The 26,991-nt window shown below is 38.8% G+C and overlaps 1 protein-coding gene across 4 annotated transcripts in view; it reads right to left on the minus strand.

Moving 5' to 3' along the window:
- LOC114243277 (adenylate cyclase type 2) overlaps nucleotides 1–26,991 on the minus strand; it is a 236,454-nt gene that overhangs the window by 155,616 nt on the left and 53,847 nt on the right. For 2 of the 4 annotated variants that reach the window (XM_089731129.1, XM_089731131.1), the window contains exon 2: nucleotides 8,784–8,929. In XM_089731129.1, the coding sequence (XP_089587255.1) occupies nucleotides 8,784–8,929 (146 nt within the window). The remainder of the gene's footprint in view (nucleotides 1–8,783; nucleotides 8,930–26,991) is intronic. The other 2 variants (XM_089731130.1, XM_089731132.1) reach the window with 1 other exon arrangement.

The raw sequence follows: 26,991 nt of genomic DNA on the forward strand, positions 1-26,991 counted from the left end.
GGGTCACCGGTCCCAGGGTTGGAGTGCATCAATATTAGGTCAGCCAAATAATATTAATTTAAATTTTCACTAGTGACGTAAAAGTAAATTCGGAATCCTGTTATTTTGTAACTCGAATAATTAGGACATACAATTTCGAAAAGTTTCAAAAACTTCCTTACTACAAAGCGAATGCAATTGTAAGTTTTACCTACAACCAGTTTTAAGTTTAAGCGTTCTCAATAGGTGTAACATATGTTATACAATTTGCCTTGGTTATGTACGCGAGTTGGCATTAAAGGTTCAGATATTATGGAAGTTAAATTGTTTCTGACCTCTCATATTCTCACAGAGGTTGGACAAATTATATTTCTCACAAGCATTGTATTTTATATTATTGTTTTGTAGGACCCTTGACTGCACTAATCCGCCATACCTCTCCGGGCTCTGTCTCGTATAAGGGTCGGTCGTAAAGGCAGTGCAGAAGAGTCATATATCGGTACATATATAGCGTTAAATGACTCTTCTGCGCTGACTTTATACCAACTACCACGTTAGTAGTGTAATTTATTCACGTCAACAATTTAGTCACGGCAACCACGCAGGTGGTCCGGCAGAAGGTTCGGCAAGAAATGATTAGCTATAGCTAGAATATGTGACAGCATCCTGGCTACTTCTGCCGTTAGTTTTAAATACCTTAACGGTTGAAGCAGTCCGTTTATGGAATGCACTACCCTTATGCATCAAACAATCGTCCTCGTCGGAAATTTTCAAGTTCAGATAAAAATCGCACTACCTTGCAGAATAATATGGCTCCTACAATATAACTGTACAAGTTGCTACTTATTTTGTATTTACTTGCATATTTAGTTGTATTTAATCGTATGTAAGTCTATCTTATACTGTATTTATTTTTCACATATGTATGTAAGTATATATTTTTATGTAAGCTTATTAAGATATAGCACCGTCCAGTTCGCTTATTCCTCTCCCTGCAAGGTTACCTGGAAGAGATCGCTTTCAGCGATAAGGTCGCCAATTTATGTCACCGACTATTATTTGTTTTATATGAAAAAAAAAAAATACTCTGTACATATTATGGTGTCAAATAAAGTGTTATGTTATATTTAATTTCGAAGATAAATATTTTCACGGCCGAATTTAATTTTTTTTTATCGTAAAGTGTAGGGATGTCATGAATTGCATCTCAGAAGGAAAATCTCAATATCAAATTTCGAAGAATCTGCAGAGAGCAGGCGAGTAATTAGACAATTCTAGGACAAGTTTGACCGATCAATGTCTTCTACTCTAAAAGCCAACTGTATGTCTTACTCATACGACATTCTACATCGTGTTTACCTAAATGTTAAGAGCTAAGTTCTCTTAGTGGTCATATAGAAGGAAAGCTGAACCTCAAGTTTCGAATAAAATACATACAGTGGGAATGACATTAAGTTTGCTTTGTTTTTACATCCCACTATTAATTTACTAGCCCCTTTACAACCGTTTCCGGCTTACTTTCTCGGGGTATAGTAGGCGAAAATAGTTTTTAGGGTACCGTAGATACCTAGCTAAATCGTAGTAACTTTCATCCAATTTATCTATGTATAGTATTAAGCGGTAGGCAGCGGCTTGGCTCTGCCCCTGGCATTGCTGAAGTCCATGGGCGACGGTAACTCACTATCGGGTGGACCGTATGCTCGTATGCCTACAAGGGCAATAAAAAAAAAATAGTACGAGAGTCAGGTGATAGTCGCTTAATTTTTTTTTCCTAAACGTTTTTTGACTTTTTTTAATCTAAAAATTTGTAGAGATTTACCACTTTCTGCTATCTTGCTGAGAAGGAACGGGGCCCTTCCTACCCTTTACCTACGCGTTCTATCTGCATATATATGTAATAAGTATATAGATATATAGAGCATATATTGATGGGGAGAGTGTAAAAAAATTAGTATTTTAGTATTCCTTTAGTATGGCAATCTAATTTTATATTACCAAAACGTTTTCATGCCTTTATAAATTCACAGACATTAATCAGAATTTACACGATGAATTTACCCGCACATTTTTGTTCTAGAATACTGTATTCACTTGAGAGACATACGTATCATATTTCTTCCCGACAACAACGTAGCGAATATGACGTAACATTGAACATAACAACATAGAAACGATAGATAAATCATGTCCCCGATGTGTTGTGCAACCCTGAAAAGGATCCGAGGGAATTCCGCGAGAGAAGGCCACTCACTGTATACCGAAAGATGTAGAATTACTTAAGAAATAAACGTTTCACGCAAAACAACCGGAAGCTACTCGTAGGATTTTATCCTGTGTTACGGCTAGTGAAAACACAAGGGAGACAAGAACAATACGTACACTTACTTCCATTAGCTCCTAAAGCTCGAACATATCTTTTTTTTTATATCACAGGCCTCCTTGTGTAAATTACTGGTGGTAGGACCGCTTGTGAGTCCGCGCGGCTAGGTACCACCGCCCCGCCTATTTCTGCCGTGAAGCAGTGATGCGTTTCGGTTTGAAGGATGGGGCAGCCGTTGTAACTATACTGAGATCTTAGAACTTATATCTCAAAGTGGGTGGCGCATTTACATTGTAGATGTCCATGGGCTCCTGTAACCACTTAACATCAGGTGGGCTGTGAGTTCGTTCACCCATCTAAGCAATAAAAAAAAATAAAAAAAAAAACTTGTAATTGGCTATTAATTACAGACGACTATATTCATATACTAGCTTTTGCCCGCGACTCCGTCCGCGTGGAATAGTTACTTTGGCATAACGCTATATTTTATCCCCACTTCATTTACGTAGAAAATATTTTTGAATTATAGAATGTTAAGGAGCTTTTTGAACCACTATTTTGAAACATTCTTTATTGGTGCTCCACTTGTATTGGCCTTGCCGTGATGTTATAGCCTTATTGATGTTATGTGCCTATAGCCTTCCTCAATAAATGAGCTATCTAACACTGAAAGAATTTTTCAAATCGGACCAGTAGCTCCTGAGATTAGCGCGTTCAAACAAACAAACTCTTCAGCTTTATAATATTAGTATAGATATCCGTGATTACCCACTACAACAAACATACACCCTAATACAACACATACGCAAGCTAAAACCATAAAAGTTGTTTTAATTTTGATTAAAGTGTTTTTGTATAGTTTCTACTTAGAGTAAATAACAATTTTAAGCTGTTAAACACTCTAACAAATCCATGATCACCACAGACACGGAGAAGTATCTACTTGAAGCTACTTAGTTCCAACGTAAATTAAGGCTACCAAATGAGATCTTCGAAGCGTCTAGAGCTAATCGACTGACCCCTAATCGAATAAGCCTTGCCTCGGGAGAACAGTTAATGCAATATCTGATGCACCCAGTCTCAGTGTACACTACACGAATATCGTGCTACGAACGTATCGAGTAAAGTGGTTAGAAACTAATCGATGTTAAAAGGACACAAGAAGAGATAATAGCTTTGCGCAGAAATATGATGCACGATGGCACCTCTATATTTGGGCTCTAAGCACGGCCTACCCTCAATGACTGAAAAAATAATGTTTCATTGGGTAAGTCGATCGTGAATATCGTAAAAAAAAAAATTATTGCTTAGATGGGTGGACGTGCTCACAGCCCACTTGGTGTTAAGTGGTTACTGGAGCCCATAGACATCTACAACGTAAATGCACCACCCACCTTGAGATAAAAGTTCTAAGATCTCAGTATAGTTTCAACGGCTGCCCCACCCTTCAAACCGAAACGCATTACTGCTTCACGGCGGAAATAGGCAGGGCAGTGGTACTTACCCGCGCAGACTCACAAGAGTCACACGACCAGTAAATTATAATAAACAAAAATTTCACCGATCTCGAGACAGCATTTTTATGTATATGAATATCGCACGACCCACCCTTATGTTAAGTTACCACTCAAGCCCACAGAGATCGCAATATATAACAGTTATCCCGCCCTTAAAACCGGACTGCATTACTGCTTCGCAGCAGATATAGGCGGGCTCGTGATATCTACCCGTGCGAGTTTACAAGATGCCCTAGCTAGTAATAATGACAAGACGAATACACCCAAAGCACCATTACCAAAGATATTGTCTGAGTCCGTCCGTAAATTGAACTTAGATCTGACAATCTGACATTTTGAAATAAAATTGCGCGTGCAATCAGTTCGGAAGGTAAAATAGGCTTCGGTAAAGCAGCGCTAATAGGATTGAGCTTTACCAGATTCGAATCACAACACCGAGCGTAGGCCATTTTCTTGCCAGCGCAGGTCATGTGTTTTGACACACACACTTGACTAAATCCAGTAGAAAAACGACGAATCGATCAATATTCTAGAAAAAAAAAAGAGTTCATTTAAGAAAAACATAGATTTCTTTGGAACAATCTTCTTGCTTAACTTCTAAGATAACATCGAAGCTAACACTGGAGCTACAAACAGAAACTAAATAATATAAAAACCTACAATTATTTTGGACGTTCTACAAAAAACCAATTAATGTAAAACTCACAAAGACGAATTATAATTGCCGATCAAAGCAATTCAAACGAACGAAACAAAACGAAAGTCGGTGTCTTGGTAAATTCGTTAATGAATAGACGAATGAATTATACAGGGGGTGTTCTTATGAGGATTGATTGTAAACGAAAAAAGTCCTTAAGCTTAAAAAATAACGTTGCTTCTTCTTAATCCAATTTAATGACCTCGTTTTCTAGCTTCCAAACTATAACAATAAAATGTTTTCTGTTCGTTTTCTGGTCATTGCCATGTAATTATGCGAAATAATGTTTATCTACTTTAGATACTGCACGAAATCTGAATTTACTGGTGGTAGGACCTCTTGTAAGTCCGCACGGGTAGTTACCACCACCCTGCCCCTACTTCTACGGTGAAGCAGTAATGCGTTTCGGTTTGAAGGGTGGGGCAGCCGTTGTAACTATACTGAGACCTTAGAACTTATATCTCAAAGTGGATGGCGCATTTACTTTGTAGATGTCTATGGGCTCCAGTAACCACTTAACACCAGGTGGGCTGTGAACTCGTCCACCCATCTAAGCAATAAAAAAATTAAAAGAAATCTATCGAAATCTAACGAAATCTCTCAATTTTTCAAGTTGCAACGATAACGATACTCTCAGACGTACAATGGCGGTTGTAGCACTCGAACGTGACCTCTCCAGGTAGTATTCTAACAATATGATGTTTGAAATCGTTGATTCAATTTTTCTAACATCACTTCTAGCGTTAATCATCTTTTTATGTGGGAAACATGATGGGAACATCGCTCGTAGAGACCCCGATAATTTAGAGAAGCTGATGATAGTTGGTCAGGTTGACGAGAGAAGATCACGCGGATGCTCACTTACCTGCTGATCTGATCTGGTAAAGACGCTGACCGGCCTGCCAATAACCGAGGCTATAAAGACCGCCGAGGACAGGAAGACGTGGGGAAGCAATGTGCATCGAGTGGTCCACATTTCAAATTAGACACGACCTTCAGCAATGAAGAGACCGACTCAGAAGAAGAAGTGGGAAGCAATGTTATTTAGATTTTTTTATTATTATAGGTAATATTGGTGGTCCAGTAACACCTGGTGTTAAGAGGACTTTTTGGCGGGAACGCGAGGAGTGAAGTTGTGTGATTTGTTTTATTTTGTCTATTTAGTGTTTCTTCAGGTTTAAATGTGTAATAGCCGTGGTTTATTAACTGTTTAATATCTGTGACAGTGCACAAATGTGGAATTTCATCAATTCATCCCAGTTGATTAATGTCTCAAATTAATCATCTTCATTTCATTTCACTCCATATTATCATTTTTATAAAAATAAGAATATTAATTGAAATAACTTAAAGGTCTTCGTTACCAGGTCATAAAATAACTTTAAAAAAAAGAAACCTGGTGTTAAGTGCATAGGATCTCACAAAACACTACACACCATTTATAATGTCTACCACTAAGAGGAAAGAGCTCATATTTTCCTTGAATTGTCTATTTATTTTTAAAGTGGCGACTAAATAGATTTTATATTTGTCTTTATAATGTAAGTTCCGCGCTTCGAAGCGTTAATGCCAACTTAAACTATATACTCGTAATATTATATACATGGGTTGAACATTTCTAGCGTCGCACACAATTCCTGCGCTCCTAATTCGCAATGTTTCCCTACAGCTGAAAATATAACGAAAAAAATTCTTGGACATATTTTTTGGTGGATGAACGCCCCTCTCAATGCTAAGTGCTTACTGGAGCCCAAAGATATTAATCATACCACCGTACAACGGGAAAGAAAGGTAGACTTCGGTTTGATTCTTATTTTGTGCTCATTTTTGACGTTCATAGAAATCTTGATTACTCTTGTCGTGGCCTGCAACCTCTTTGACAGGACATAAGACCTACAACGACTAGACACAGACTAAGACAGACATTTGACAAGAATTCAAAAATAAAGAGAGAAATGGAACGAGTACGGACGTGACTAGTAGCAGGCTGTACTTTTTTTGACTTCCTAAAAGACGGACACGAACCAGACGACAAGGAACGAATTGACCGTTCTCATATGTACAAAAGAATTAAGCGACCGTTCAACTCTAGATTGAAGTTTAAAAGTATCTGAAATTTGTATCCATTGTTTACTTTTTTTTCTTCTTTTTAAATAGTGTTTATCTAAAGGCGGATTTCACAACATGCCCGAGCTATGTGTTGAACCCGCAACAAGGTAAAAATGCAAATTGTAAATTAAAAACAAGGATGGAGTTGTCGGGATTGTAGTCAAAGGAGTTGACGCCTTTACCCTCAACATATTTCTGCAAAACCCTTGTGTACTTGTGTGTGATTAAAACTTTTGTGTATCTAAACAAAGACACAGAAAGAGACTACAAGTGGAGGTTGAGTTGAGAGTCCCACAAAACAACCACAATCCAAACATTACGATTTTGGGAACTAGACAAATCATTAAATGTGAAAATCGTGGTAAGAACTCCTTAAACAATAGTGTAGGTAGTTACGACTTCTGTCGCAAAAGTGCACTAAGAATCAGCACCAAAAATCATATAAAAATTTAGCAACCACCAATTTAAGTCAAATCAACATATTTACAGCAGTTACTCTTGCTTTGTTTTTAGAGGTCTGTGAGATGTGAATAGGTCTGTCCTCGGGGAGAAGATTTGGAAAACAAGATACCTCTAGATTCTAAGGTAAGAAAGCAAAAAACAAAACAATCTGTTCATGAATTCGTGTTAAAAGGAATTTCTGCGATCATCAAACCTACTATTACGGTTTAATTTCGCTTGTTTAGTTACATTATATCATAGACATTTAAACATTGAGCTCATACAACAGCTTTGACTCTACGGGTCGCGAAAACCGAAGAAAATACAACAATTACTACAAATTCAGTTCCGATCAGATCCGATCAGCCACGAAATGGTTTTCTTTACATGTAATAAAAGAAAACTTTTACTCCACTCAAATAACTGTAAGCAGGAGATTGCGACGTCGCGTCTGAAGATGGCGGCTTTGTACGTTTATTCCGGTACATTTGAGACTTAGTCTAATCGATTAGGCGGCACGACACGAGAACCCTCTCATCGTGGCCGCCGGTAACTACATTCCCGATCCTGCGGAAAGAATGGAAAGCAGTCGACGTCGCCCAAAACACGTCATTTCGGATCATCCCGATCCACTGACGGTGCTTTTAGGTACTTCAAGCACCGGTCACCGTTCTAGTCGAACCCGTCGCTTGCGACGAAGGGCTCGACGAGCAAATTAACCCTCAGACACAGCCCACTGAATTTCTCGCCGTATCTTCTTAGTGGGTCGCGTTTCCGATCCGGTGGTAGATTCTGCGAATCTACAAATCTTCAAATCTTCTTGCTAGGGTTCGTGTTAGCAACGTCGTCAGGTTTGAGCCCCGTGAGCTCACCTACTAGTTAAGGTTACGTTGGAATAGCCTCTCAAGGCTATCAGTTTAGGTAGGAAAAAAAAAAAAAAAGTCTCATGTCTCAAAGTGGTGTATGGTATTAAAGTTGTGATGTCCACCGCCTCTGGTCACAAAAGATCGTTTCGGAGTTAGACTTCGTTAACACGTTAACGTTAATAAAATAAAAACACAACATAATTGCCAACGTGAATTAGTAAATTAAACAAGAATATTTATTTAAGCGTTGTAACCGACCGCTGTGCGACCACAATGAAGATCCTCCTCGCCTCCGGAGCCTCGTGCTTTGACTAATTAAGGATAGAAATCCCGCAGTAACAACATTAGGTCTGTTACTGAATAAAATTTAAGACAATGCTACATGTATTTCGGGACAGCGACGTGTATTTTAGTGTATTTACTCGGGCAATAAGTTTTCGCGAAACTGATCTTCGCTACTGAGGTGGTGTGTCTGCATTGTAGTCCTGATATTATTGTTATATCATCTATCATCTATCTATTATATAAAAATGAATTGCTGTTCGTTAGTCTCGCTAAAACTCGAGAACGGCTGGACCGATTTGGCTAATTTTGGTCTTAAATTATTTGTGGAAGTCCAGAGAAGGTTTAAAAGGTAGATAAATATGAAAATGCTCAAAATTAAATAAAAATAACAATTTTGTTTTTCCTTTGACGTGTCCCCCGTTAGACGGATTCCTTTTGTTTTTTTTTTAAGTTTATTTTATACAAAAGTTTAGGTCTTTTATTTATCGATTGAGGCACTACGAAGTTTGCCGGGTAAGCTAGTTGGTAATAAAAACTTTGAAAAGTAAGGGAGTTAAAGGACTACTTACTTGTGAATGCTGAATGCAGACGATCGTCAGCAATGTGACGCAACACGCTAACGTAACACACAGTGCTGACACAAATAGCGCATGTTTAAGTCGGACACAGTATCTTCTGTATAATGCCTCTAGTTCCAATTCCGTTCCCTCCTCTTCTGTGAACAACAAATTGAACATTAATTGATTGTATCATTGAAAAATTTGAACTATTGATAAATTCTATCAAGTCGTTGTGGCCTAAAGGATAAGACGTCCGGTGCATTCGTATGTAACGATGCACCGGTGTTCGAATCCCGCAGGCGGGTACCAATTTTTCTAATGAAATACGTACTCAACAAATGTTCACGATTGACTTCCACGGTGAAGGAATAACATCGTGTAATAAAAATCAAACACGCAAAAATTATAATTTGCGTAATCACTGGTGGTAGGACCTCTTGGGAGTCCGCACGGGTAGGTAACACCACCCCGCCTATTTCCGCCGTGAAGCAGTAATGCGTTTCGGTTCGAAGGGTGGGATAGCCGTTGTAACTATACTGAGATCTTAGAACTTATATCTCGAGGTGGGTGGCGCATTTACGTTGAAGATGTCTATGGGCTCCAGTAACCACTTAACACCAGGTGGGCTGTGAGCTCGTCCATCAATCTAAGCAATAAAAATAATAATTAAAACATTCACAAATGTGAAGTTCGACTTATACACAAATAGCTGTAAAAGTCTTAAATTCAATTAAGCCTTATATTTTAATGGGAAAATCCGTGAATTATTTATAATTAAAAGTTTATGAAATAAAACTCGAGTATGACGATTAGAATATGATTGTACATGTCCATTTTTTAAAGATACAGCTAGGTATAAACCGATATCTGCCACTTGATAATTATCGAGATAGAAATACCATGTTAATTATTAGTGAAACTAGAGCGCACTGTGAATAATATAAATAGCCTTTAAATATATCAAAACAGAGATTTAAGTTGAATAACTAAAAGTGGTTCAAGTAATATTATTAAAGTATTACACTAATTAAAAACAATCGAAATGAAGCCATTAAATTCATTCTCATGTTTCATCTCTGTCAAAAACCAATATATTACAACCGAAAAGTTACATTGAATTTTTTAAAATAAAATTCCCAATGCTGTATCAAATATTTCGGTTCGTTTTATTTATCGTTGAAGTTCTAATGAATTTGAACATTCGGGAATGGTTGTTCGGATCAGATTGTGGAAAAAAATTGCGATTTCCTGTCCGACGATGATCAATTGACTTTACTTCATTTTCCGACGTTCCCAATTATATTTAAACTAGCTTTTGCCCGCGACTCCGTCCGCGTGGAATAATTACTTTGGCATAATGCTTAGTTTTACCCCCCACTTCATTTACGTAGAAAGTGAAAACATTTTGGAATTATAGAGTGCTATGGAGCTATTTAAACCCCTATTTTGAAACATTATTTATTGGTACTCCACTTTTATTGGTCTTACCGTGATGTTATATAGCCTATAGCCTTCCTCAATAAATGGGTTATCTAACACTGAAATAATTTTTCAAACCGGACCAGTAGTTCCTGAGATTAGCGCGTTCAAACAAACAAACTCTTCAGCTTTATAATATTAGTATAGATACAAAAAGTCATTTCGTTTCATTAATATTTTCAGAAATAAAAGCGTACGGATTGTACGTGAGTCGGTATATTTGTTCGTATATTGTGGTAATGTTTTGTTGTCGTTGTGTTGCTGTTGTGTGGTTGTACAGGAAAGAGTTCATTATCCATAGTCATGATAATCGCCTTATCGTTGCCACCGCTGACTACTCCCCGAATCCTGATCATGCAGGAGCCAGTCACCGTCGACGCCCTAGACAGCCCTTACATCAGATCCAATAACCTTTGCATTAGACGCCTTCAGCTCTAATATTAGGAGCAGGCTTAGGGACCCCGGTAACCGTACTCGTCGAACTCGACAAAAAGGTCGACGTGCAACCTAACCCATGCATCAGCCCGCCGAGTCTCTCGCCGGATCTTCTCAGCAGGTCGCGATTCCGATCCGGTAGTAGATTCATTCGCGAAGCAATTACCCTTGAGTTCTTAGGTCTCCTTTGGAGGCGCTCGGGCAGTTGTTAGCAAATCCCACCCCTCCTGGCTGAGCCTTTGCTGAAACTGGAAAGGCCTTCGGGCCACCAGTAACCACGCAATCATAAAAAAAAGCTCATTACCCACCTAGTTTGAAGTGATTATCATAAGATGATTACCGCCACGCACATATGGACGCTTCACCTCACCCCTCAATACGCCTCACCATCAGAAAGACAGCATGAAAACAAATATTTACCCAAGATATGAAAATAAATAATTTGTTTGTCTCTCGATCCATAAACAGCTTCAAAAACGAACTCACTCGTATGAGAAAAGTTAAACAATACAAATCGTTTTTCAAACAAACGTCGAATGAATTTCTTTGTTACAAAGTATATATTGAAAGCTCAATATGGAATCAAAGTTTACGAGCGAGATATTGTTGACTTCGATTAAGCTGTCTGACCCGATTTCGGAGTGTTGTTGATATTACCGACAGAAGAATGAAATTAATCTTTTATAAATTTCATGAACATTGTTGTTTGTTGTATTACCCCCGATATGCCGAACTGTCTACAGTTTTTATTTTTTTTATTTTTATTGCATTGTTGGGTGGACGATCTCACAGCCCACCTAGTGTTAAGTGGTTACTGGAGCCCATAGACATCTACAACGTAAATGCGCCACCCACCTTGAGATATAAGTTCTAAGGTCTCAGTATAGTTACAACGGCTGCCCCACCCTTCAAACCGAAACGCATTACTGCTTCACGGCATAAATAGGCAGGGTGGTGCTACCTACCTACGCGGATTCACAAGAGGTCCTACCATCAGTAATTACGCAAATTATAATTTTGCGGGTTTGATTTTTATTACACGATGTTATTCCTTCACCGTGGAAGTCAATCGTGAACATTCGTTGAGTACCTATTTCAATAGAAAAATTGGTACCCGCCTGAGATTCGAACACCGGTGCATCGCTCAACACGTATGCACCGGACGTCTTATCTTTTAGGCCACGACAACTTCGAAATTTACTCATCAGCTCTTGTTTGAAGAAAATTTCAAAACACTTGCGAAACAAAATGGAGTTAATTTCAGTGTGATACTAAAACGTAGCCAAAATTATCTCGCATAAGCGGGCAGTTGACTATTTTCATTGTGTTTGTTGGTAGACTAGCATAAGGTCCATCTGATGCTGAGTGGTCACGATTGCAGAGTTACTTCAGCAACGCGAGTCGTCGTGGCCTAAAGGATAAGACGTCCGGTGCCTTCGTATCTAGCGATGCACCGGTCATCGAATCCCGCAGCTAAGTTCCAATTTTTCTATTGAAATATATACGTCCTTAACATATGTACACGATTAATTTCCTCGGTGAAGGAATAATATCGTGTAACAAAAATCCAATCCGCAAAAAGAATAGCGCATAAGAAAGCGTTCTATTCCAGTGGCTTATGATTTAATGATAAAGGGATAAGATGAGACCAATTAGATAAAAAGAGCTGTATCGTAACAAAGTGAATAATTAATTGTAACCCCGACCTAGCATCTCCATTCTGTAGTGAGGTCCATTCAAAGGCCCTTTCCTCAAAGTCAATATCTAAGTTAAACAGCACTGTGCTCTGCTAAATTAACTAATAAAAAAAAGTTTGCATGTAAAATTATAGTAATACTTTAAGCTGCGGAATGTTACTGCGGAAAACTTTAAAGAAAACGGTATTGATATCTGTTAAGGGATTTAAACACATCGAGTCGATACAGAAAAACCGAATCATCCACATTAGGCCAACGTAACTTTATTTTGTAAGAGATAAACATTTTCATTACTTTAGACCGCCGTTCCTTTGTTTAATTAATTAATTAATTAATAATGTTAATGTTCAAAACCGTTCGAAATATATTAAGGATATTGTCAATGAGGTGTGGACGCTGGAAATGTGATGCGGTGTAGTTACCAACACTGTACGAAAGAGGGACGAGTTGCAGCTGGAATAGAGAGAGGAAAAGAGTAGGAAGAAATCTATAAAAGCGATTGCTGATTAGAGAACTCTTTCTTTCTCTCTCTCTCTTTTTATACAAAATAGCGGCCCGCTCCGGCTCCGCTCGAGTCTTTAACAAAAATTTCAACGATATTTGACGTTGTTTTATTTTTTTAAATAAAAGAACACTAATTGCGGCATAACTATAATAGTTATACATATGCTGCCCGACGCTTTTTGTAAATAATAATGTGTTCTACAAAGTCGTAGTACATTATTTTATTCTATCATCAATAGTTTTCGCAGAGCACGCAGGGATGTAAAGAATATCTTAGGTATAAGAACGTCGCGGCGCTGCGACGTCCGCAGCGCGCGATTGCGGTCAAGGCGATCCGAGGATACCGCACCGTCTCATTCGAGGCGGTGTGCTTGCTCGCCGGGACGCCACCCTGGGACCTGGAGGCGGAGGCGCTCGCTGCCGATTACCGGTGGTGTAGCGACCTTCGCTCTAGGGGGGAAGGGCGCCCCGGCGAAGGAGTAGTTCGAGCGCGGAGGCTCCAATCTCGGCGGTCCGTGCTGGAGGCGTGGTCTCGCCGCTTGGCGGACCCGTCGGCCGGCATCCGTACCGTCGAGGCGGTCCGCCCGGTTCTCGCGGACTGGGTGGGCCGCGACCGCGGATGCCTCACCTTCCGGCTGACACAAATGCTTACCGGCCACGGATGTTTCGGCCGGTACTTGCATAAGATAGCCGGAAGGGAACCGACGGCGCAGTGCCACCACTACGTGGACCGCGACGAGGAAGACACAGCGGAACATACATTGGCGCGTTGCTCTGGATTCGACGAGCAACGCGCCGCCCTCGTCGCGGTCATAGGAGAGGACCTCTCGCTCGGCAGCGACGCGTCCTGGAAGGCGATGCTCGACTTCTGCGAGTCCACCATCTCGCAGAAGGAGGCGGCGGAGCGAGAGAGGGAGAGCTCTTCCCTTTCCGCACCGATCCGTCGCCGTCGAGCCGGGGGCCGGAGGCGGGAATACGCCCGTACGTCCCGGCCCCTGTAGGTGGCGGCCTCCCCCCGGTGAAGGTCAAGGGGCGACCTAAGGTGAGGCCGCGCGGCGCGCTACCAGCACTCTAGCGCGCTGCCGTGGAGTGAATAGAGCGACCGGTCGACGGTGTATCGCGTCCCGACCCGGCAGGCTGGTTCTGGTCCAGCGGGGTATTCCGGGACACCAGCGGCACCGTCTGGGCGGCCCGACGGGCTGCCGTACCGAGACGGCCGACGTTCTAGAGCCTTCGATTCGCCTCGAAGGCTCCGTCGGCTGGGCGTCCTTGGGGTGAGCCGCGCCGTCTGGTTGTAGTGTTGACCGTGGTAGCCCCCCTACCTCATCCGGGTTCTGACCTCGGAGGGGATCGGACGTCGGGTGTAAGAGTGCAGGGGAGTCGTTTAGTGGGTGGGTCCTAAAATCCTTGGGCCCGCGGTCTGCTCACAACACCATGCAGACCGTTGAGTCTCACATACCCCGCGCGCCCCTTTTGCGCGGGGACCTCGTAGGAGGTTCGGCCCTCTACCAGAAAAAAAAAAAAAAAAAGGTATTTTTTTTACACCTTGGGTTACATTATTGGAGTTTTAGTAAGGATCCCTAATGTTTTTCAAGAAAGATTATAGCCTATGTCACTCGGGAATAGTGAGCTTCCAAACAGTGATTTTTTTTTCAAATCAGTAGTTTCGGAGCCTATTCAATACAAACAAACAAACAAATATTTCCTCTTTATAATATTAGTATAGATAAATAATAAAAAACTGGAGGTGATTAGTGACTCGCGCACTAGTATAAAGAAGAGTATTAGCAATAAAGACAGAAAACCGTAAATACGAGTATTCTATGCAACCTCAGACCCATCTTCTATCCTCACAAACAATGCCAGCATATTATTGTAGTACAAAGAAAACCAGCAAATACACCACCCATGTCAAGCGAGACAAGGAGCCCACAGTCCGGGTAGAGGGAGCTGCCCTAAGCCCAAACCCTGCCCCGTAAGGAGTCACGACGATCTGACAAGAGAGAACTGTCTCCCAACAGATCCACTCTCAGTATTATCAACCACTTCTAGTACTAAAACTAGGAGAAGGCATAATTCAGGTCACTGAACTTGTTGATGAGTTCGACGTGTAACCTGGCCCATGGTATCAACTCTCCGAATTTCTCAACGGCTCTTCCCAACAAGTCTAGCACTAAAACGAGGAGAAGGCATAATTCAGGTCACCGAACTCGTCGAACTTGTTGGTGAGTTCGAGCGAAACCGGGCTCATGGCATCAACTCTCCGAGTTTCTCAGCGGTTCTTCCCAACAAGTCGCGTTTCCGATCCAGTAGCAATTTCATTTGCGAAGCAGCTGCCCTTGAGGTACAATTTAGAAGCGCTGAGCCCGTGCCCAGTCGCCCATCCTTGCGAAGTTTTGAGAATTGAAAATCCTCCAGTAAGAAGTTTTCGATCAAATTAAATGTCGCAATCCAACCAAGTTATAGAGCCAATTTAAAGTTACAATGAAAGTACGAAGTAATCGCATAATTCCCAAAGAAAACTCAGGGAGTACAACAATGGATTGTTATCGAACAACAGACGGTGCTTGTTCAAAAACGTTGAAAGTTTACGCGCCGATTCGTGAATTTAAACTCGATTTGATTCTCAAATGGATCTTTACAATGTTTCTAAGTACTTAAGGTGTTGAAATATTAAGTATTTGTTTTAATTTTCTTTAATCACAGCGGTGCATTTAACTTCTCCTGATATTAATTGTTGATTATTTTGTCATTTCTATCTCGAAGTTTAATAATCCAGTTTGGCAACACTACCTAAACTTAATAGGGAAGGAAAATACAACAACAAACTAACATCTATGAAAATAAATGTAAGAGCATTTAAAATAAATATCTCAATGTAATATTATTGAAATTTATACCGACATATTCATTCTAATCAGCAAAAAATAAAAAATAAATTTGAAATGGCCACCTTTGGCTTTACAGGCCATAATCTCTTTGCCCACGAATCTATGGATTTACGCACAGTTTCCAAGGGAAATTTCGCCACTGCTTGCTCCAAAGATTTTTAAGAGACTCAATGTCACCGTGTCGTTTAGAGCCAACCATGTCCTCTAAAACTGACCATAATTAGAACTAAAGGGTTGAGGTCTGGGCTAGATGAGGGTCAGTCTTCAACTCTTATAAAGTCCGGAAAGTTGGTTTCAAGCCAGGCTTGGGTAGTTCGTGCCTTGTGACCAGGTGCAGAGTCCTGCTGGAAAATCCACGGTATATTTTTAAAAGTGTATTGCTGAGAGGTTTCACAACATGAGCCAAGACTGAATCTTGATACACTTTGACTGAAGTTATCACTCCTTTTTCATAAGAATGTAGTTTTGTGACTCCTTGATAAGAGACCTCCCACCAAACCATCACTGATGCAGGACGATGACCACGTTGTACTTTTCCGACCACTTGAGCAGCTTCTTTAGAACTGTGAGCGTACACTTTATCATTTTGCTTATTGTTGTGTTCTGCAAGCTTAAATTTTGTTTCATCGGTAAAGAGGACATTTCTGTACCATTCACCTGCGTGTCGCATCAGAAGGCATTTTTAGCGATCCACTCTCTTTAATTGTAAAGATTGATTTAGGGCATGCCCTGTATATTGACGATAAGCACCGAGCTTTAGGTCTTGTTTTATAATACGCGACAGAGTCCTAGCGGGAATCTTCATTTCTCGCGATAAGATTGTTTGCTTTCTAATTGGGTATCGACGAATTCTGGCTTTAACAGCATTAACAGCCTTTGTAGTTCTAACAGCACGCGGCCGCACCGATCTTTTTGGTCTTCGAGAGACGAAGTTTTGTAGTAGATATTGATAGTACGATATACGAACATACGGCTGTTACCAAGCTTTTGATGTGTCTGGAATATGACCGACGGCTCCATATCCACTTTGTGCAAGGCGATCACTGCAATCCTGTTTTCTTTAACACCCCATTCCATATTGTAATTTGATCCTTCTCCTCCTTGCGTCGGTTTCCTCATTACTGAGGGTCGTGGTCATGGCCTTGAAACAGTTTGTTTTTTATAGTGCACCGCCATCTGTTCCTATCTGCAGCTGAGTGCACTGTGGTATCCAGGGCTGCACGAATCTGGTCCGTCCAACGGGTCGGGTTCCTGCCTCTTGGTCGCTTGCCCTCGACCTTTCCAGTGACCACCAATTTCTCCAAGTTGTCACTGTCTTTCCTTGCGATGTGGCCAAAGTATTCAAGTATCCTTCGCATGCAAATGGTGGAGAGTCTAGTCCGGATCTTCAACTGAGCTAGGATGGATACATTGGTGCGGCGTGCGGTCCAGGGAATACCCAAAATCCTCCTCCAGCACCACATTTCGAAGGCATCAATCAAGTAATTTGATAATGAACACGAAAAAATATGTGAAATGGCGCAAAATCGAATTAAGTTTTTAAAATAATAAGCGTGTTCCAGATTCAAAATAATTAAAAACTTGAAAAAAAGAAAAGATTTTCTGTAACAGTATTTATGGCCAGACTAGTTCGTTATCCTAGAATTGTTGGTTTGTATTTTGTATTTTTGAAGTGAAAACTTCTTTAGTCACGTTGACTTTTTAGTAGGGAAAAATCTTATGAATTCGCGTCACGTCAGTAATTTCTGATACCTTGTACAATATTAGTCTGTCTATATATTAATAAGTAAAGTTAAATGGATTTAGTAAAATAATATTAAAACATATAATTTATTGTCATTTCAATTAAATTGTATTTCTATTTTATTAATATCTTGTACGATCCGTAATATATTTAAATAATAAATAAGCCAAATAAACATGTATTCAATTGTTATTCGGACTGTCAATATGGGAAAACCAGAATGATGTTGATAATTTTAATTTAAACATTATGAACTTTCAAATTTTAAGACTAAAATTCTAAGCTATAGGTTTTTTTTAGCTTATATTGGTGGACGAGCTTACAGCCCACCTGGTGTTAAGTGGTCCACGGAGCCCATAGACATCTACAACGTAAATGCCGCCACTTACCTTGAGATATGAGTTCTAAGGTCCCAGTATAGTTATAACGGCTATCCAACCCTTCGAACCGAAACGCATTACTGCTTCACGGCAGAGATAAGCAGGGCGGTGGTACCTAACTACCCATGCGGACTCACAAGAAGTCCTACCACTAGTAACTTCTATCGGCAGTTCCTATAGCTGTCACTTTGTCTTTTATGGAATTCCGTTTCCATCGTAATTTAGGCCATAGTATTGTTGTCAACAAACTATATATATACACTTGATAGATAAAATTTACTATCACTTAGGTACCTACCAAACTCGATACGAAATATCAGTAAAGATCAATCAAACCCGAGCTAATAATGTGGTCATCCTATGTCTGCACACAACACGTGTTTATGTGTGTTCGTCGATCAACCTTCCTTTTATTACGTTTGCACAGACTCCATCCGGTGTTGGAACAACAATGGATATCCACAAATAAGTCCTCACATTTTCCCCAACAATTGAACAGTTTGAGAAACCGACATATTATTATGATCTAATAGATCTTTTGTTGCTGAAATAAATATCTCTTCTTCTGTAAGGATAATTGAGTTGGTAGTTTTGGTATTTATTATATGCTCCAAGTTTTGGGTTATTACGGGAAAAATGTTTATTAGAATTTGTATTTTCTAAAAAAAAACAAAAAAAAAGCATAAAAATATTGAATCGCCTGCTTATTATAGTTGAAATTTCGTTATTTTTTTGATACATTTTTTTGTTTTTCCTCTCTCTGTGTTTCTCAAAAAGCGGTCTCCGTTTTTTGTTATACATATAAACAATTTAGATTCATATTTCACAGTTACTGATGAGATTTCAAGATATAAATATGTACTACTCTGTTAAGAAAGTAGCGGGAAAAGATCAATATTACACAAAATGTTACTTAGTCATCCAATTTTATTTTATCACCTTCAAAGTATGCTCCTTCGGAAACTATACTTGCAGCGCTTAATTCTTAAGCGCTTGAGTCTTATGAGAAAATTCAGGTTTTTTGTGACTAGCCAAGCGGCAATGTGTTTCGTACGCAAGTGATTATTTAACACAACGATCCGTGTCCCATGAGACACAGAAACTTCGACGGCTGTCGCTCTCAAACTTCAATGAGGATTTTCAGTCACCGTTTCCTTCATTTGTGCTATGTGAACTTCAGTTTCAGAAGTTGGCCTACCAAAGTGAAGCCAATCTTCTTTAACATCTCGACCGCTTTGGAACGCTTTATTCCACACAATAAACACTAGATATTATAACTAAAAGCAGCACATTAATCTTAATAAATGATGCAACTCAAATTCCACGCCCAAATTTGAAAACAGTTGTGCCAATCTAAAAACAACATAAAATTGAGATTATAACCATTAATTTATCATTGGAACCATTCCCGATATTTTTTCGACTGAATGTGTGTTTGTAAATTTTCTTTCTTTAATATATCTCCTTGAAGCTCTCAAAATTTCCCCAACTATGGAGTATCGTATTCATTTGCGGTTTGTTAACTTAGAAATCAAAATCTTTTGAACTTAACCATGCACTATTTGCATTGTCTGTTTGACTCTTTAAAGAACAAAATTTTTATAACAGATTAGAAAATTTATGTTTGCAAACGTAGCCTGTTTATAAATGAAGTAATGAAGAAGTCTAGTCTAAAGCACTATAAAGCTTTGCCTTCCTGCAGGCATCTTCTTTGATGTCCCATTTCTGGAAATGAGTATTTACAGTCACAGTATTTTTGATCCTATGCTCTAGAAAATAGATGACAGTTTTATATGAAATACAGCAAGTACTGTTTCAATAAATGTAACGCATTTACGTTAATATTAAATTCTCTTTGTGGCTCAAACTGTAGAACATTCGCCTAACATAACATATTTTATAATAGCTTTGCATGGTTTCAAAATGAATGAATTTTTCGTGAAGACTTTTCTCGTATTTTTTTAACTTTATTTAAATGAAAAAAACACTTCTTAAGATAACAACTTTTATCTGCGTGTAAACGAAAACAAAAATAAAATGTCAGTTGTAAAATTCGTTCAACTAGAAAATTGTTACACGGGATCTTCAAGAAATCTGCGACTTCGTTCCAATTTTTCTGCACAGATGATGATGACTGTTTAAATTCGTTCACAATTTAATTCGTTCTCCGTTAGTTCATAACGCACGACCGCCACATGACGCTAATCTGGAACGTGCAGTTATGAAAATTGGTTTTCTGCTGCGACCATCTAGATTGTTCGAAACGTGTTAAAATACAGAAATTGGAGTTGCGCTTAAACTATAAAAGTTTAAATCGAAATTTGTTTGTTGGAAAAGTATAATCTTTGAAGAATGGCGTTAATATAATACAAGCGGTTTCGCTAAAATTTCAAGCACGTATGTATACAGATTAATCTTACGTTTAAGTTTCCAGAAATCTTTCAATGATTTATAGTTGTTTTCGCATTTATTTTACGGACTTAACAATATCTGATGCTTAGTTCATCATTATAATTGACAGACTATAAGACGCATAACAACAAATTTCGGATGAGCAAGAATAACCAAGTAAAGAAATGATTTATTGCAACTGCGCGCCATCAGTCTTGCTGTACAAAGTTATAAGTCAAACACATAACGTAATTGCAAACCTCAAATATGGCGCCACAACGAAATTTCCCAAGTAAGCTAGTTACGGCATTTGTAATAATCCTATTAGCATAGTAATCTTAAAACTCGTGAGATTCAAATCCAGAAGCATCTTTAATCGTGTCGCGAAAAAAATTGTAATATATAAAAAAAAAGTGTATAAAAAAACAGAGACAACGTTAAAAACGACATAAGTACAACAATACACGTAGCAAATAGAGTAGCAAACATATCAAAAGCGTTCATTTAGCCGTATGTATTACACCCAACGTACGAAACCGAGATTATCCGGATTACGAACGTCCGAACACCATATGGTATTGAGTTATGCGAAATAAATCTATTATCGTTTCAATGTTATCTTATAGTATTCGCAGGGATCTCCATTTATCACGACTGTCTCATTGAAAATAATTTATTAAGGTGATTTTATTTTCCTAAACTATTTTATTGCCACTAGTAGTAGTAATTAAGCATTATCGATAAATTTGGTAATAGTTATTTTTATTTTCTCATGCGGCAGATAGAAAAATTTAAATCGACCGAAATCAAAGAGCTTGGTACCGACTTGATTTGAAAATAAGTTCCAATTGCCTGATGACCAGACGCTTACAAGGAACTTGTGAGAATATGTGCCTAATTGGATCTGGGAACAGTATCGTGTACTGAATGGACAATTTGTAATTTTTTGTAGGCAGCAGTACAGCTAATGTCTACAATCATCAGTCAGTCGCTCAATATTACTTTTTTTTTGCGCTGACGCAGAGCGCTGGACTTCCGCTCATGCCTTAAGAGAAAGTGGGGTATGTTGAAGGATCCAACTATAATCTGTCCGACTAAAAACTGTCCATATGTCCGAACCTCGCCAAAGACAATACTAAGTCGTGACAATGCAGGTTAGGCGAAGCGAATTCCTTGGTGCCCATATTTTCGCTGCGTCAGCTCCGCTTTACAGGACAGCTGTCTTACTGTCTAAATTGAGGCTCTCCAAAACCCGTATATTAACCTAATAAACAACTCATCCCTCACTAGCATAGCTCACAGGGTCCGAAAAGCGTGAATCACGCAACTTTTTTTTTTCGGGCCAAGAACCTCTTACTAGGTCCCCGCGTCTAGGGGACGTGCGGGGTATGTGGGTCTTCACGATCTGCAGGTGTTGGGAGCAGACCGCGGGACCCAAGAAATTTTAGGGCTCTACCGCACTAAACGAATCACGCATCTGGGTCATCTAATAGCACTACTGCAATAAAATAGCTACTAATGTATCGTTTGAGTCCCTACGATTAGGACTATTGACTTGACTATGGATTTGTATTATGTGTATTTTAGATTACTCGTAGGTTTTAACACGAAGCGTTGATGCGTTCAGATTAAAAAAGTGAAAACTAGGGAAAGAGAGTAGTGGCTAGGTAAATAAGGCTAATAATTCTACTTCGGTTACATGAAGATCAGACTATTACCCTATAAAACATTTCTGTGACCTCATGCGTGATAAGATTAGACGAAATCAAATCTTTTGAAGTTATTCGCAAATTGCCAACCATAATGCACAGATTACTTTTCCACGCGGTTCGTCATCTCATTTTCTTGTCTCATCTGAATGATTTATTTTTCTTATTTTATCTTCAAGCGCGTGCGGATTATTCGTCTAAGCTTTAATATTGGCACGTATTACTATTAGCTACCTCAAGTAAAAACTTCTTTAGCACCGCGAAGATTTAAAACATGATGAAAAGAAAAAGCGACACTAAAAGATGTGAAACATTTACATTAAGATTTATCCTGCGAGAGAATGATATACAATACTTCTGAAGCTTTCACTTCTACCGCATTTTTTTTTAAATAACTATGGTCAAACCACACACGGTCATCTGGCCCCAAATTAGGATTCCCTGTGTTATGGGTAGCAGAGACTGACATACATACTTATATACGTTTATATTTAAACATATATAAATAATACACACCCAGACAAAGAGCAAGCAAACGTGTTCATCAGACGAATGGTTTCCCGATTTGGGAATGGAACCCACGACCCTAGGCCCAACAGGATCGCTAACCTACACCACCGAGTCTGTTAGTTTTTTTTTATATAATCCCCTTTATATTTTGGTTAGAGCCATGAAGTTTTTTTTTTAATTCACTGAAACGTTGACTTCACTTATGGTGAGTAAATATTTTATTAAATATTTTATTAGAGTAATCAAAATTAAGTACGTGAAAGTAATTAGTATGTAAGTATTGATCATTTGATTTCTTGACGCAATGACTCACGACAGAGATATGGTAGATATGGTATCTTTTTTCAGTTTTTGCAACTCGTAGACATAATTAAAACTATTTTTATGGTTTATATTTATTTTATGGTTTATGGTTTATATTTATATGGTTTTGTAGGCAGCGGCATGGCTCTGCCCCTTTTTTTTTTTTTTTTTTCGGGTAGAGGGCCGAACCTCCTACGAGGTCCCCGCGCAAAAGGGGCGCGCGGGGTATGTGAGACTCAACGATCTGCATGGTGTTGTGATGGCTCTGCCCCTGGCATTACTGAAGTCCACGGGCGACGGTAACCACTCACCATCAGGTGGGCCGTATGCCCGTCTGCCTACAAAGGCAATAAAAATAATAATATTCTCTAGTTTTTTTTATTGTCGTTTTAGTATTTTAGATGTTTCGAATGCCTTACAATTTTCACGACTCAAGATAGATATGTTTTAGTGCAGTATCAAAACACCCTTTCGCCGTCATTTCAATCACATTATTACCAACATCATTTGCTAACAAGGTCAGCTACCGTTCGACCAGCACGATAAAAGATCTGACGGAAAACGATTTTCGTTTTAATCTAATCTGGCGCCAACGAGCTGATCATTTTCGCACAATCTGTGTTTCTGACTGAATATCCGACACATGATCGGTAAATCAAACAGAAGTCGCGATAACGTGTCGAGTATTTCGGAGAAAGGTTGCTATGAATTAAATTCGCGTTTCGGTTTGAAGGGTGCGGTACCGCTGGCGGGTACCAATTTTTCTAATGAAATACGTACTTAAGGAATGTTCACGATTGACTTCCACTGTAAAGGAATAAAACATCGTGTAATAAAAATCAAACCCGCAAAATTATAATTAGCGTAATTACTGGTGGTAGGACCTCTTATGAGTCCGCACGGGTAGGTACCACCACTCCGCCTATTTCTGCCGTGAAGCAGTAATGCGCTTCGGTTTGAAGGGTGGGGCAGCCGTTGTAACTATACTGAGACCTTAGAACTTATATCTCAAGGTGGGTGGCGCATTTATATTGTAGATGTCTATGGGCTCCGGTAACCACTTAACACCAAAGTAAGCAATAAAAAATGAATTAAATGAAAATTTCAATTCGTTACCACGTTTCTTTTGAATGGCTCCAAGTGATAATCCGCCATATGCTGGCACCATCATCTGATGTAGAAGATGGAGAATTTCATCCTCGTGTCGCAAAATGGACCATACCAGGTCGCGTTGTCTATGAATCCACAATAGTTGAGTAATTATGATTGTTGATTATATTGATAAACAGTTTAAGCATCTCTGTGGGTTAAAAACGAAAATCGGCCATTTTGAGTCACGGATATGTTTAGTTATTGGATAAAATTAAATATTCAAAATATCGACCATATTATTGAATTCTTAACTTTATTTCAATACCACCGTAGGTGTAACAATGACATTATCCAGATAAGGTAATAATTTTTATAATGGTTACCCTATATGCCTATGTTAGCAAGCATAGCGATCGTTGACCCAAAAATAAATAAAAATGAACTATGAGGCTAAGAACTATAATTACTTTAATTAACTTAAAGTTTTGGAGCGGAATCTTGATTACTTGACCTAACTTAAAGAAAAAAAACATTTCAAAAATACGTTACATCGTTCATGCTTAAGTTTATACTTAGTCTGGCCATACTATTACAATTAAAAATAAACAAAATGTTACATTTGAATTTGGAATCTGTCATTTTTATATGATTGCTCATTGGGTTTTCTCATTTTGGCGCCAATACATTGTACAATATTTTGCGATATCAAAATGGAGTGGGGTGATAAAGAGAACTAGGTACATTTATGTATTCCTACGTGTGTCTGTAATTACCACCCTCTAAGCAATTGAAGAGCACTGTAACATATGCTACGTAGAACAATACGTAATAACGTTGCTAAATACACACGTTTAGCTCACATGAGACCATTAAAGAGATATTAATCTAGTCTTTGTAAACCGAATTATACAACAATTAAACCATATAGTTCGGTGTATGAACTCATGCGTCCTTTTAAGGTCGTCACGAATATTCCAAGCTGTGTCACTAGTGGAATTAAAATGGGAAGCAAAGTTCGATACGAGAAAAAAACAATGAATGAATTGATATTAAAAATGATATGATTATTTATAATGATATGATATGATGATCTATACAAATAAATAAAATTGGAGTGTCTGTTTGTAATAATAAAATAATAAATAAATTTATGAAGTCGTCGTGGCCTAACGGATAAGACGTCCGGTGCATTCGTGTTGAGCGATGAACCGATGTTCGAATCTCAGGCGGGTACCAATTTTTCTAATGAAATACGTACTCAACAAATGTTCACGATTGACTTCCACGGTGAAGGAATAACATCGTGTAATAAAAATGAAACCCGCAAAATTATAATTTGCGTAATTAATGGTGGTAGGACCTCTTGTGTAAGTATGTATACACAGTACATATTATACCAAAATAACATTTTTTTTAAACTTTGTCTGTCTGTCTGTCTCTATGTCTGTTTGTTGCAGCTTATCTCTGGAACGGCTTGACTGATTTTGACGGGACTTTCACGAATAGGTAGCTGACGATATAAGGAGTAAGTTAGGTTACTTTTTTTAAACTAGCTTCACCCCGTGACGTCACGCGCGGTACGACAATAACCGCGGGTAACATCGCGAGACTCAACTATTCAATAATAAAATTTGATGTTTCCGAAGCGAAGCGAGGCCGGGTCGCTAGTATGAAATAAAATTCACGGTAGGCAGCGGCTTGGCTCTGCCTCTGACATTGCCGCATCAGGTGGGCCGTATGCTCGTCTGCCTACAAGGGCAATAAAATATATATAATAAAAACAATGAAAATTGATAAAGAAATTAGCTTTGTGTCTGTGGTAACTCAGTTGCTTCGAACTTATCTACAGTTTTTCGTTGATATTACAATTAAGATGAATAACTACCACTAGCTGTGGAGTCGAAAGCTACGTCACGAAATACATATTTAGAATGTCCGCTCCGTCTTTCCCTTACTTGAAGTTTTCACGGGTTTCATCGGCCGTTCGAACATATCGAAAAGATGACAGTGTAACATTGTTCAAATTCTCGACCTAGTAGCCAATTAGAGCGCAACGGACGACGACATTAAACAAAACTAATTTGTAAACTGTGTCGCTGTCGATTGATTTACTAGGAGTCTAGTAATGAAGCGACCGAGCTCGTACACTATTTAGTAGCGGCAAAATGTGTAATTTACTGCTAAATAGATCTTAAACATTAATGAGAATGAGGACGACAAAGTAATTGGTTTTCCTTTATTGGGGACCGTTACGTGAAGGCGTTTTGCTTTAAGCTAATATAGGAGCATGCTGTTTAATTATTTAAGCTATTTAACCTTTAAGCTATTATAGGAACCTGATTGCTGGTGGTAGGACCTCTTGTGAGTCCGCTCGGGTAGGTACCACCACCGTGCCTATTTCAGCCGTGAAGCAGTCATGCGTTTCGGTTTGAAGGGTGAGGCAGCTGTTGTAATTATACTATGGCACATTTACGTTTTAGATGTATATGGGCTCCAGTAACCACTTAACACCAGGTGGGCTGTGAGATGGCCCACCCATCTAGGCAAAAAAAATATATATTCCACAAATAAAGTATTCGAAGAGTCGGAAATAACAAAATGAGCATAGTAAAAGCGATATTAAGCCGTAAAAGTATTTTTAATTATGTACTTTAAACGGGACTATCGATTATCTATACATTAATACGTGAAATAAAAACTTTATACGAAAATTGCGCGGACAGAGGAGTACGAAATTTCCCCCATTTATAGAGAATATAGAGAAGGAGTGCACAATGCTAATATTTTAAAAAAATAATGCATAAAAGATACATTAAATCGATAAAGAAAACATTACACACACTGCCATGTATTTGACACACACATACATATGTATAATATATACTCTTTGTTTATTGTCAAACTTTAGTTAATGCTTAAACTCTGTGGTCAAATTGAAAATAGGTTAATATTGTTTATCTTTAACATTATTTGTCTATAGTGTAGTCTTGGCGAAATCTGTGATTATAGATGTATAATAAGTCTTTGACAATAGAACCATAATAACGTTCAAACTTATAATTTCAATTATTTATAGTCGAAT

The sequence above is a fragment of the Bombyx mandarina genome, chromosome 11 (assembly GCF_030267445.1).
Source record: "Bombyx mandarina strain Sakado chromosome 11, ASM3026744v2".
Taxonomy (NCBI): Eukaryota; Metazoa; Arthropoda; class Insecta; order Lepidoptera; family Bombycidae; genus Bombyx; species Bombyx mandarina.